Source organism: Hoplias malabaricus, chromosome 2, assembly GCF_029633855.1.
Source record: "Hoplias malabaricus isolate fHopMal1 chromosome 2, fHopMal1.hap1, whole genome shotgun sequence".
Classification (NCBI taxonomy): Eukaryota; Metazoa; Chordata; class Actinopteri; order Characiformes; family Erythrinidae; genus Hoplias; species Hoplias malabaricus.
This window is the reverse complement of record NC_089801.1, coordinates 84,543,369-84,556,613: the sequence shown is the minus strand read 5'-3', so window position 1 is coordinate 84,556,613 and position 13,245 is coordinate 84,543,369. Positions and strand designations below refer to the sequence as shown.

At 48.3% G+C, this 13,245-nt stretch overlaps 1 protein-coding gene across 3 annotated transcripts in view; it reads right to left on the bottom strand.

Annotated features, from left to right (window-relative positions):
• Positions 1-13,245, bottom strand: part of fn1b (fibronectin 1b) — a 29,545-nt gene that overhangs the window by 8,731 nt on the left and 7,569 nt on the right. For all 3 annotated transcript variants that reach the window (XM_066661954.1, XM_066661955.1, XM_066661957.1), the window contains exons 11-32: positions 13,117-13,245; positions 12,598-12,738; positions 11,335-11,447; positions 10,260-10,428; positions 9,480-9,656; positions 9,222-9,350; positions 9,046-9,135; positions 7,779-7,973; positions 6,483-6,761; positions 6,149-6,412; positions 5,097-5,191; positions 4,835-5,003; positions 4,541-4,627; positions 4,085-4,276; positions 3,320-3,508; positions 2,917-3,006; positions 2,105-2,371; positions 1,267-1,383; positions 954-1,127; positions 723-878; positions 481-594; positions 127-396 (exon numbers count right to left, since the gene is read on the bottom strand). In XM_066661954.1, coding sequence (XP_066518051.1) covers positions 127-396; positions 481-594; positions 723-878; positions 954-1,127; positions 1,267-1,383; positions 2,105-2,371; positions 2,917-3,006; positions 3,320-3,508; positions 4,085-4,276; positions 4,541-4,627; positions 4,835-5,003; positions 5,097-5,191; positions 6,149-6,412; positions 6,483-6,761; positions 7,779-7,973; positions 9,046-9,135; positions 9,222-9,350; positions 9,480-9,656; positions 10,260-10,428; positions 11,335-11,447; positions 12,598-12,738; positions 13,117-13,245 — 3,606 coding nt within the window. The remainder of the gene's footprint in view (positions 1-126; positions 397-480; positions 595-722; positions 879-953; positions 1,128-1,266; positions 1,384-2,104; positions 2,372-2,916; positions 3,007-3,319; positions 3,509-4,084; positions 4,277-4,540; positions 4,628-4,834; positions 5,004-5,096; positions 5,192-6,148; positions 6,413-6,482; positions 6,762-7,778; positions 7,974-9,045; positions 9,136-9,221; positions 9,351-9,479; positions 9,657-10,259; positions 10,429-11,334; positions 11,448-12,597; positions 12,739-13,116) is intronic.

Below are 13,245 nucleotides of genomic sequence, written 5' to 3'. Positions count from 1 at the left end.
ATGCTGCCAATGTGGGCAGTTCTCTCTAGACAGGAGGCCAGGATTCAATTCCCCACTCGGGTAAGAGACATTAGGCTAACTTGGTCTAGGATTGTCCAACAACTGCCTTAAAGGTAAAAGTCTGACCGGTGGCCTGGGAGCCCTGCAGGGTGGTGATGGGTCCAGCTCTGTTGTAGGGGGTGACTTTGACTGTGTACTGAGTTCCTGGACGCAGGCCCCGGAGCAGGACGTTGTTGTCAGTTCCTCGTGGAGCGGGACGCCATTCCCTCTCACCCTCCTCAGGGCTGGAGTAGAACACACGGTATGAGCTCACTGGCCCCCGCGGGGCTTCCCAGCGGACCCTCAGAGATGCAGTGTCCACGTCTGAGAATACTAGATCCCTGGGATGGTCAGTAGCTGCGGAAAGAAAGTGGCAATTTGACCCAGTGTCATTTGAAAGCAAGAGGCAAATTTGAGCAAGATGCTGCCCAGCCCACTTACTTGTCGTAGCTCTCTCCACCACTGGGGAGCTCTCTCCGTCTGGGCCGATGGCGTAAACACTCAGGACGTACTCTATGGTGGGCTGCAGACCTGTGACCTTCATCTGTGTCTGATCTGAGAACAGAAATAATGCAAAATTACACACAAACGCACTTGCAGGGATAAAGGGCGGGTGTTCTGTCCTCAATCCATCATCACCTTCAACTTGAGTAAAGACTTAATCCACTGCGGTAGACACTTACCTGGTCCTACCACTTTGGTGAACGTGGGTCCCACCCCTTCTTTGGGAGTCCCGGTCACTCTGTAGCCGGTGATGGGGCCTTTGGCAGGAGTCCAGCGCACCGTGAGGGCATTGTCGAGGATGTCTGTCACGTCGAGATCAGACGGAGACGGGACGCCTGGTACATAACAGTAGAATGAAAGGTGGGCGAGTGATGCCGGGGTGGTGTGTGTGTGTGTGTGTGTGTACTGACCATGGCTGCCTGTCCGGTGTGTGATGATGGTGGGCGTGCTGGAGGTGGGGCTATCTCCTCGGCCTGTGACGGCATACACAGTGATGGTGTACTCGGTCCCTGGACGAAGGTCCCTGATGGTGGCGGTCGAGTCAGTGCCTGGGACTCTGAATTCTTGCGGGGGTCCACTCTCTCCTGGAGCACACAAGCGATTCAGGACATCATATTTCCATGCACGGCATTTACTGCTGTATTATCTCTATCAAGTGGGACCTGATTTCAAGCAACAAACTACAGCTGTGTGTAGATGTCTGGATACTCCTGTGACACAGACCTGATGCTCCATGTGTGATCTTGTAGTAGCGAACAGGAATGGCTGGAGCTTCCCAGGTGATGGTGATGCTGGTGGGAGTGGACGAGGTCACCTCCAGGTCAGTGGGAGCGTCTGAGACTACAGAGGGAGAAAGGAAAAGGTCGTAGTATCAAATCAAATCATTATTTATGTATACAGTGTGCAAGCTGAAAGCTCATATTAATGAACTGGACACTCAAGGTAGGTCAAGACCTGCTTGGTATGACCTTTGCCCGACCTCCATCGGCCCAGAAAACCCAGGTCTTGGGCATTTGCTGATAGCTTCTGGTCGATATCTTGCTTTACTTCAGCCAGCTCCTCTCTGATTTCTGGGTTAAATTCCTTCTTGAGCTTCCTAAAGTCTGCTTTCAGTTCTGTCTTAAGGTCGTCCATTTGCTTACGTTTTTAGACCTGGCTTTATTTTCTCATCGTCATCTTTTAATGCTCCGCATTGTCCATCTCGTTATGATTTGTGATTTTCTTGTACCCTTTTAATTTAGCCCCACCAGACATTCTGTAGATGAATGTAGTCGTTATATTTCATGTTTTTTGAGGTTTCGAAGGCTATTCACTCTGACTACTGAGCTCAACTTACTCAACTGCCCACTGGACGTCCCGGCAAACTCTGTTCTATTACTCCACAGCTCACATCTGTGCAGCTTGACAACCCTCTTGTAAACCCTTGGCTTTGGGCATGAGTCTGGGTTCACATTGGGTGTTTAGAAACATTTGCAAATAGTGTACTCAAGACTGAGTTTAAGAAATCAGACCATTGAGATCCTGAAAGCAAACTCTAGCATAGGAACTGTGTTCCACTCACTGGTGGCCTGTGTTCCGGTCAGTGGGAGGCTCTCCTGACGGCCGCTGAGGGCGTAGATGTAGATGATGTACTCGGTCTCGGGGTTCAGGTTGGTCAGGGTGTAGTAGGTTCTGGTGGGGGGTAGACGTTCGTCTTTGTGGCGCCCCCCGGTGGTGGGTTGGTAGCGTATTCTGTAGCCAGTTATAATAGCCTTCGGCGCAAGCCAGTGAACCGTGAAGGAGTTGGTGAGCACGTCAGAAAAGTCCAGACCACTAGGGGAGTCCAGAGCTGCGAAGAGGAGAGGACAGAGGGAGTTATGGGACAGCAGGGAATTCATACCGGAACGTTTCTATTGGTCCATTCTCAGCACTGACCAATAGAAATGTTCTGGGGTCCTACCTTGGAGATACTCAGGGGTCTTTACAGAATCTCAGAGATCAGGATCTCATATGAAGTGTACAGTGTCCCTGACATTATTCCCAGGCATTGGGATTCACACTGACCACAAGACAGCGCCCCCTATTGGCCCCATCCATAGAATCTCCAGTAGTCACCCAAGCTTTCCTGGGAGGGGGTGTCCCCTCCGAGTACCAGCCAGGTCTTGACCTGCTTAGCCTTACCGGATCTGCAGGTTCAGCTAATTTATATATTATGTATATTATGATATTATATTTAATATCAATAAGATGAATATTAATATTACCGTAAACTGACCCTGAACTTCCATAAAATCATTTCCTCAGATTGTGAACAATGGAAAACATCAATAATACAGGTCCCCACAAAGAACACAGGTCCCCACACTGTGATATATTCCTGACACACACACGTACTTGTTGTCTGTCTGCCGGAGACTGGAGTGCTCTGTTTCTCGTTGTAAACCGACACCACACTCACCAGGTACTCAGTGACAGGCAGCAGGTCTGAGATCAGTGACAAAAACCAGAAAAAGTTAGTCCAAACACACTTGCAACAAGTTACAAGAAGTTACAACAAGTTAACGACTCGCAAATGCAAGAAATTATGTTAATTTTAGACGTTTGAAGACAACTACAGCTGCTTTTCAGTCTGCAGCGCCTCTGCGTGGCTCAACACGCTTGCAGGAGTGTGCTAACAGAGAGGAGAGAACGGCAGAGTCCTCCTCCTCCCAGTGAGACTGAGACTTCTACCGAATTATGTACCACTACGACATCATCCAATCACAACTCAGAGAAACGGGAAGAGGGCGGTCCTCACTCTGTAGGAGGAAGGTGCTGGTGGCTCCGCCCACGTTCACCTCCTGCACGTCGTCGTCGCTGCTGGACGGATGGTAGCGGATCACGAAGCGGCTGATTTCTGATGGCTGGACGGAGGGACGTGTCCAGGACACGCGCATGGAGTCCGGCCCCACCTCCCCGAAGGTCAAGTCCCGGGGGGACGGGATCCCTGCGGAGGAGAGGGGGTAGGGGCTAGGGGTTAGGGCTCAAGGTCACACAGAGAAAGACCACTTCACTAAAGAAAGCTTCATACGGTCTGCGACACCTCAGGGTCTCTCTCTCTCTCTCTCTCTCTCTCTCTCTCTCTCTCTCACTCCTCTTTTCCTTCATCTACTACATTTCCTTTCTTTTTTTCACCTCCTCTTTTCCTAAGGTTTTCTTTCTTTCCCCTCCTCTTTTCTTCTGTTCTTCTACTCTACTGTTTTTCTCTCTTTTTTCATCCTTCTACTGGCCTTCTCTCTTTCTTTTTCTCCTTTTTTATTTCTTCTACTGTCTCTCTCTTTCAGTTTTGGACTTTCATCTTTTCTTTTCTTTCTTTCTCCTCTCATTTTTCCTTTCCCCATTTTCTCTTTTGTACATTTCCTTTCATCCCTTTTTCTTTTTTGTTTCTTTTTTCTTCTTCCTTGCCTCCTTTCTTGTCTTTTTTCATTTTTTCCCTTCCTTTCTTCCCAAAGCCGTCCTGATCAGTGCCTTGTTACAGAAGTGTGCCCCCCCCCAACTGAGCGTCCATGCTCTGAGCTCGTACCCTGGGTGATGGTGCCGGACAGGGGCTCGCTCTCGAGGTGGTCCTTCATGGTGTAGACGCTGACGTTGTACTCGACCCCGGGACTCAGGTTCTCCAAAGTGCAGTATTTCTGATCGGCTCTGACCATCTCCTCCAGAGTGTTCCCTCGCTGACCACTCACAGGAGAACTGGTCACTCTGTAACCACTGATATCTGAGAGAGAGAGAGAGAATATACAGTGAGACACGGAGAGAAGACAGACACAGAGAGAGAGAGAGAGAGAGAGAGAGAGAGAGAGAGAGAGAGAGAGTGTATAGAGTGAGATACAGGGAGAAGAGAGAGAGAGAGAGTATACAGTGAGACACGGAGAGAAGACAGAGATAGTGAGATAGAGAGAGACACAGAGAGAGAGAGATAGTGTATAGAGTGAGATACAGGGAGAAGAGAGAGAGAGAGAGAGAGAGAGAAAGAGTGTACCTCCTGTTTGAGTGTCCCTCCATGTGACTCTCAGTTCTCCGGTGTTGGGGTAAGGGATCAAGGTCAGATCAGTGGGAGGAGACAGAGCTACATTTGGGAAGAAAACGAGAGACAGCAGACAAACGTTACCAACAGTGCACCCCCCACCCCCCGACACACACAGATGAATCTCTATCTGCCTCAGAGCTCAGAGAAGAAGTCTAGCCATTCACTCATGACACCTCTAACCAGACTGGAAGCTAACAGGCTGGAATTATCTATGCAGCATTTAGCAGAAAAGGGGTGCCCTCTTACGAGTGACCACGGTACGGGTGATGGGGGTTCCCTGTTTGCGTCCTTTGACGATGGGCTGGACGGAGTAGGTGTACTCCACCCCGGGGGTCAGTCCCGAGACGTAGATGCTGCCCGTAGCTGAGGTCACGTCTCGGGGAGCTTCTCCTCCCTGACTTGGCCTTACAGAGACCTGGGAAAGACACACACACACACACAAATGTCACAGCACAGAAAAGCATGGGTGCGTGGGTAATTAAAACAGGAGCCATAGAGAGGTGTTTACAGTGTAGCTGAATCCTGCGACCGGGGTCCAGGAGATGATGATGGATGAATCTGTGACGTCGGTGGAGAACCGGGGGGCGACGCCCGTGTGTGGAGCTGAGGAACCAAAAAAACAGAACCACTCAAACACCCCTGATACACAGTGGAGTAACTTCAAAAAGCAACATATGTTTGCTAATGCGTTGCTATGGCTAATAGTTGATAAAGTGTTGCTAAGGTGTTGCTATGCTGTAGGTGTTGTTTGCTAAGGTGTTGCTATTCTGTAGGTGTTGGTTGTCAAGATGTTGTAAGGTGGTTGCTAAGGTGTTGCTATGTTATAGCTGTCATTGGCAAAGATGCTGCTATGGTATTGGTGTTGGTTGCAAAGTCCTTGGTAGTATGCTAAAATGTTGCTATTGTACAGCTTTTAGCTGCTAAGGTGTTGCTAGGAGGTTGGTAAGGTGTTAATATTGTGTAGATTTTGACTACTTGGTGGTTTCTAAGGTATTATTATTGTATAGATTTTGGTTACTAAGCTGTTACTATGCTATCACTGTTTGTTGCCAAGGTTTTGCTAGGTGGTTGCTAAGCTGTTACTAGGCTGTAGATTTTGGTTACAAAGGTGTTACTAGACAGTTGCTAAGGTGTTACTCTGATGTAGCAGTTGGTTGCTAAGGTGTCACTAGGAGGTTGCTAAGGTGTTACAATGCTATAAACATTGATTACAAAGTAGGTTGCAAAATTGTTGCTCTTGTATTGATGTTGGTTGCTAAAATGTTGCTAGACAGTTGCTAAGGTGTTACTTTGCTATAGCTGAAGGATGCTAAGTTGTTGCTATGCTAGACCTGCCAATCTCCACCAGATGTGACATACATCTGGGATTGGTTGCCATAGTAACACAGCAGGTGTGAGGATACAAGAGACGGGTTGGACAGTTTGGCCAGATCTTCTTGCCTTTCCTGCCTCTCCCCCATATTCACACCTGTCTTGTTTCTATGGCAACCTTCAGGTGTGGTGAGTTGGAACCAGCCAGCACACACCCAAGAGGGGCACTGAACCCGGTCTGGTACTCACAGGTGGTGAAGGTGCCCCGGACCCCCTGGCTGAGGATGCGGTCCTGCTCAGAGTAGAGCACCACCACATACTCGGTGTCCGGCTGCAGCTGGGTCAGTCTATGCTCTGATTGGTCGGATGGGATCCTCATCTGTTTGGGGGCGGAGCCTTCGGTGGTGACGTAAAGGCCGTAGCCTGTGACTCTGGCGCTGGGCGCCGTCCAAAGGATCAGGACACTGTTCTCCGTGATGTCCGAGAAGCGCAGGTCCGTCGGAGCGTCCGGTTCTGGAGGGAAGACAAGTGGTCAGCTAGTTTAAATCTGTGTGTGTGTGTGTGTGTGTGTGTGTCCACTCACTGGTCCTCCTGTCTCCCACCAGGGGCTGGCTCTCGGAGCCCCCGTGGACGGCGTAGATGTTGAAGCGGTACAGGGTTCCGGGCTGCAGCCGCGTGATCTCGGCGAAGGCGTTGTGAGTGACCGGGAGCTGCAGCGCCCTCTGGGGGCGGCCGTCCTCACTCACGGGCTCGAAGGTGACTCTGTAGCCCGAGACCTCGCTGGGGGGGCCAGTCCAGGTGATGGTGATCTTAGTGTCGGTCACTTCGTAGAACTGCAGCTCCGTGGGGGCAGGGATCTCCTCTGTGGACGAGAGACACAGAGAGAGAGTGAGAGAGAGAGAGTGAGGAGAGAGAGAGAAAGGGGAGAGAGAGAGAGAGAGAGAGAGAGTGAGAGAGAGAGAGTGAGGAGAGAGAGAGAAAGGGGAGAGAGAGAGAGAGAGAGAGAGTGAGGAGAGAGAGAGAAAGGAGAGAGAGAGAGAAAGGAGAGAGAGAGAGAGAAGTGTGAGGTTGCCAGTTGGACAGATTTCAAGCACAATGTTCCCAGTAAAGTGGCTCTAGTGGAAAACAGCCTTTAAATCACAGAGGCAGAGAACTGGCGCCCAGCTCCACAGCTGAGAGAGAGAGAGAGAGAGAGGGGGGGGAGAGAGAGAGAGAGAGAGAGAGAGAAAGAGAGGAGAGAGAGGGAGAGGAGAGAGAGGGAGAGGAGAGAGAGGGAGAGGAGAGAAGAGAGAGAAAGACAGAGGGATGAAAAAAAGGAAAAACAGGATACAAAGAGAGAAAAAAAATAGAAAACCTGGAGAGAGAGAGAACTGCATCCACACACACACACACACACACACACACACTCAAAGAAAGACAGACGGACACACACACACACACACACACACACTCAAAGAAAGACAGACGGACACATACACACACACACACACACACACACACACACACAAAGAAAGACAGACGGACACACACACACACACACACACACACACTCAAAGAAAGACAGACGGACACATACACACACACACACACACACACACACAAAGAAAGACAGACGGACACACACACACACACACACACACACAAACACACACACAGAGAACCTGAGGGAAAACAGCTGACACAGTGGTCAGAGCTCACAGCGCTTGGAGGAGAACACTAACCTCCACTGTAACCTCCCTCAGGTTTAAAGGAACACAGACACGAAGGACCCCGGGCTTAGCACAGAGCACCTGCCTGAGCTGGGACCGGAACCCCAGTGCCCCGCGGGGGTCAAACGCTGTGCTAACAGTAAAATGACTGACAGGGGGCGGGGTCTCACCAGGCTGTGGCTCCCCGGACGTGCTGATCTGGAAGACCACCGGCTGGCTCTCCTGGTTCTCCTCCACCGCGAAGATGCTGACGTTATACTGGGACCCCGGCCGCAGCTCCACCAGCTTCACGGAGGTGGCCGTCTCGGGCAGGATCAGCTCTGTACTGCTGCCCTCTAGTGACGGGGTGTAGACCACACGGTAACCTACACACACACACACACACACACACTTGCTGGTTTTCATGCATTGTGGGACATTATATAGGCTCCTTTTGGGGACACTTACCCTTACGCTAACTTTCCTCAACCCCACTTTACCCTAATCCCACAGCACCTTAAACTTAACCCCGCTTTACACTAATCCCACTTTACCCTAATCCCACAGCACCTTAAATTTAACCCCGCCTAACACTAATCCCACTTTACCCTAATCCCACAGCACCTTAAACTTAACCCCGCTTTACACTAATCCCACTTTACCCTAATCCCACAGCACCTTAAATTTAACCCCGCCTAACACTAATCCCACTTTACCCTAATCCCACAGCACCTTAAATTTAACCCCGCTTTACACTAATCCCACTTTACCCTAATCCCACAGCACCTTAAATTTAACCCCGCCTAACACTAATCCCACTTTACCCTAATCCCACAGCACCTTAAACTTAACCCCGCTTTACACTAATCCCACTTTACCCTAATCCCACAGCACCTTAAACTTAACCCCGCCTAACACTAATCCCACTTTACCCTAATCCCACAGCACCTTAAACTTAACCCCGCCTAACACTAATCCCACTTTACCCTAATCCCAAAGCACCTTAAACTTAACCCCGCTTTACACTAATCCCACTTTACCCTATTTTATTGTAATTCATCCAATCCCATTTTACCCTAAACCTAACCCCAATTTGCATTAATCCCAATTTACCCTAACACTAAACCCACTTTACCCTAATCCCACTTTACCTTAATCCCAGTTTACTGTAATCCAACTTTATCCTAAACCTAATCCCACTTACAACTAGTCCTGTTTTACACTAGCCCTAATCCCACATTACGCTAACACTGATCCCGCTTTACACTAAACCCTAATTTACACTAATCCCACATTGCCCTAACTCCACCCCCACCTTTCCTACTTTTAAAAGATCTCCTCACCTTATAAACCTGAGGTTTAACACTGTGGGGCCCAGCCCCTGCTCCATTAACTCAACCCATTCTTCTAAGGTAGTCCTCTAAATGAAAACCTTTACAGTGTGTGCTGTGTAAAGACCTGTGATCGGAGCCTGTGGTTTGGTCCAGGAGATCACCACCGACTTCTCGCCCACCCTGGAAACCCTGTGGTCGGTGGGAGCGTCGGGAGCTGAAGAACAGAAAGCAGACACAGTTCAGCTGAGCATCACAGACCCCAGCCTCAGTGAAGACTGAACCCGAAAGCCTGGAACTGACCGGTGGTCTGGGTGGTGGTCAGGATGAGGTTGGTGTTGCCCTCCGGCTCCACTTCGTAAACCTGGATATTGTATCTGCGGCCGGGCAGGAGGTTCTCGATGTTCACAGACGTGGCCGTGCGAGGGAGGTCTGCGTGGAGATTGATTACGTGGCATTATTACAGTGTTATTTAGGTTTTATCATATTACACTATTAACATGGTGTTGTTATATACGGTAATTACAGTGTTATTTAAGTGTTGTTATAGCTGTTTCTAACCAATGACGCTGGGGGTGGCTCCCTCCTCTGAGAGCTCGTACTGCACCCTGAATCCCGAGATGGTGTCGGACGCTGAGACCCAGGAGATGACGAAGCTGCTGGACGTGATCTCAGTCACCGACTCGGACGTGTCCACCACTGGGGGGGGCTGCGTGGTCACTCCTTCAGAAGGAGTCACTGCAGGAGGAAGAGGAGGAGGAGGAGGAGGAGGAAGAACAGATTCACTCAAAGGCAACAGACAAGACATAAACGTAACCATCAAATAGATTCAAGAAGAAACACAGAAGAAATAAAGAGGAGGGGGGTCGGGAAGAGAAGATAGTAGAGGTCAGGAGAGAAGAGAAGAGGAGAGTTGAGAAATGAAGAGATTAGAAGAAAAGATAAAAAAATAGAGGGTAGAAAATTGAACAAAAGAAAAATGTGCTGAGTATTGAAGAGGAGAGAAGAGAAAAGAGGAGAAATAAAAAAGAGAAGAGAATACAGGAGAATAGAAAAGAAGAGAAGAAAAGGAAAGAGAAAAAAGTAGAGAAGAGAGAATAAAAGAAAAGAGGACAGAAGTAAAGAAAGGAGAAGAGATGGAATGAAAGAAATGAGAGAAGAGAAAAGAAAAGAAAAATAAAAGAGAAAAAATAGAGAAGAAAAAAGGAAAGTGTTGCATATTGAAGGGAAGGGAAGAAAAAAAGCGAGGTCAAAATATGAGACGAAAAGGAGGGAACAGTAAGGGATAGAGAAGAGATGAGAAGTGAAGGGGATGAAATGGTGGAGGGTCTGATCCCGTACAGGAGCCGTAGGAGGTGGTGAAGTCGAATCTGGTGGTCTCTCGGGCCCCGGAGCGCAGGATGCTCACTAACTGACCCTCGTACGTCAGGCCGGGCTTCAGCCCCGAGATGGTGTAGTAGTTGACGTGTCCAGGAATGATGACCTGTTGCCATGGCGTCCGCATGTTTTTCTAGGAAACAAAAAACGTGACAAGATCTAAAAACCAAGGCCAGTCACAGCCAGAGTTCCAGATCGGATCCCAATCCCTGCGGAATGACGAGGATATTTCACATTTTCCAGCAGCTTACGCAATTCCCAGGTGGTTACTAGGTGGGTTCTAATATGTAGCTATGGTTTTGTAGATGGTTGCTAGAGCTAGATGGTTGTCAGGGTATTACCATGTGGTTGCTATGTTGTTGCTAGGTGGTTTTAAAGGTGTTTCCCATCTGTTGCTATGGCTTCCTAAGTAGTTGCTATGTGGTTGCCAAGGTGAAGGTGATGTATAGTTTCCCATTTGCTAAATTAGTTACTATGTTGCCATGGTGTGGCTATGGTATTTCAGGTGGTTGCTAGGATGTTTGCCAAAGTGGTTACTGCATTTGTTATAACATTGTAATAACACAGAAGGTTATTATAGCGCTGATGAGGTAAAATTAATTTAATGAATGAGGGGTTTTATCCCGCTCTGCTGCATTTAGCCCAGAGGAACTATTTCCTGTAAAATGTATTTCGCAAACTTCAAACAAAGGAGTGTGTGTGAGGGTCAAGGACGGAGGTTGGAGGGGGAGGTTTGTTTGAACGAAGAGTCCTGTACTTGTACCTTGGCACAAACACCAGCCAAATGTTTACTGTCCTCTTTCAGTAAATCCTGGTCTTGCTCGAAACATTCAACAAACATCAGCAAATGTGCAAAGAACATAAGGCTACATTATATTTATTTGTATTATTATTAATAAAGTGACACTGTGTATTTACAGACACACGTTTAATAAAAATGCACATTTACAGCTATTTGTAAGTGACAAAAAACACAGAACTACAAAGGTCCACGCATAGAACCTTGGGGAACCCCAGGAGAAAAAAAGTAAGTACGTACCACTTTCCACTTGAGGATGTACTCGGTGATGTGAGCGGTGGATGGGGGGTTCCACTGGATGGGGTGGGAGTTGGGCTGGTTGCCGGTCTCAGTGATGATGACTCGGACTGGAACTGTGTGGGGAAGGAGTGGGGGGGGGGCACTATAAGTAAGTTTTAAAGGCATTAAAACAGTATTTCAGCTAGATTTCGACAGCAGTTAGATTTCTAGCCCATCAGGGACAAGTCTGTCTGTGTTTACGTCTCCACTGCAGCTGGGGAGACGTCCAACACAGGAGGACTTCATTAAAGTCCCGGGAGAAAAGAGACGACACAGGGAGAGCTGTCCAAACAAACAGCTGGAAATATGAGTTCTGTCCCCACTCGCTGCAGTAAGAGCTTTTCTGAGAAAGATTTAACCCAGACTTTGGAGCATTTCTTTCAGTATAAACAAAGTTCTGGTACCTAACTCATCTTAAAGGCACGGTTCATTCCAGAGAACACAGTTCCTGGGTGCCAAAACCCACACTGAAAAAAATCACACTTTAAAAATATGTTTAATTTTTCAGTGTCATGCAGTCGCATGAAATTAAATCCTCTATGTCCAGATATATAATGTTACAAATGATATATCTGGATATAGATTATTTAATTGTTTGCAACTCTTTGACATTAAAAAATAAGTAAAGTGTTTTATTTTCTGTGCAATGCCTTTAACAGTAAAAAAGACAAAACAAAATTGGCCCAAATATAGAGCCCAGATGAACGCCACAGTAAGTGTAGGAACAAGTTAACCAATTATATCATGGGGCAGGGTTAGAGCTGAAATTTCACGGTCGGTCAGTGCAGTGCTAACACCGCTGCCGATCACATGACAGGCTGGGGTTTGATTCCCAGCTTGGGTAGAAATGTGGCACTGATGTAACAGACTCAAAACAAGACTCAGACTGTCGATTTTATAGGTAAATCAGAAACTGCGACCCTAAATGTTCATTCGTAGCCAAATGGGGGGAATACAACCCCCACCACCACCACTCCAAGCGGGAACTGGGGGTAAACAAACACTCATTATTGATTAGATCATCAAAGAAGAGCAGGACCGCAACTGACCGAGTCAACACAGCAAACACTGTCATCGACTGAAAGTCTAAACTCCACAGATTTCTGCAACTCCTCTGTTTTAAACAAGCCTCAGGAGAGTGGGCTACAGTGGTCTAAAGCCCCCCATGCTCCCTCCATCTTCCCATATCCTTCCTAAAGTAGAGTGCCGGGGTCAGATGTGTACCTCTGGACTTTGAGGGCTCGCAGGCCAGTTCGCCAATGCCGTTTCCATAGCAATAGCAGCGGTAGTGGATGTTCTGGATCACCTTGTCCCACGACTCTCCGATCTGGTAGAAGACCTTCGTCTCTGGTTCCTGGCACTGATCTGAGGACAGAGAAACGTAGATTAGGACAGGGTCTCTCTCTCTCTCTCTCTCTTTCATAATAAACCAGGCCATGAGCCAAACCTTCTGCACACGGCACTGATTCTGTAAAATGTCAACAAAAGTCAAAAACCATTGTCTTTTTACTGCACCGAGCTCAATCACAGGAAATCTGAGCCGGAGCAGATCTGCGGCTGTCACCGAGGAAGAAAGTCATTCCTGACCTCAAGGTGGAGTCGACAGAGAGATGAGATGAAAAGAACCCACAAGGTTTCCACGGTTTCACATCGGGACAGTGTTAGTGACATGACTGGACTGAGCCTCTTAAAAATCACATCTATCTCCAGAGGAAAGAAACGTGACGTGTGAAGGAACCTCACCAATGGCGTCGCATTTCCAGCGTCCGCGGCCCTGTCCGAAACACGTGCAGTTCATCATGTAGCCCTCATCGTGGCGCTTGTCGAAGTTCTGGTTCACCTCGTACGTCACTCCTTCTACAATGCACTGAT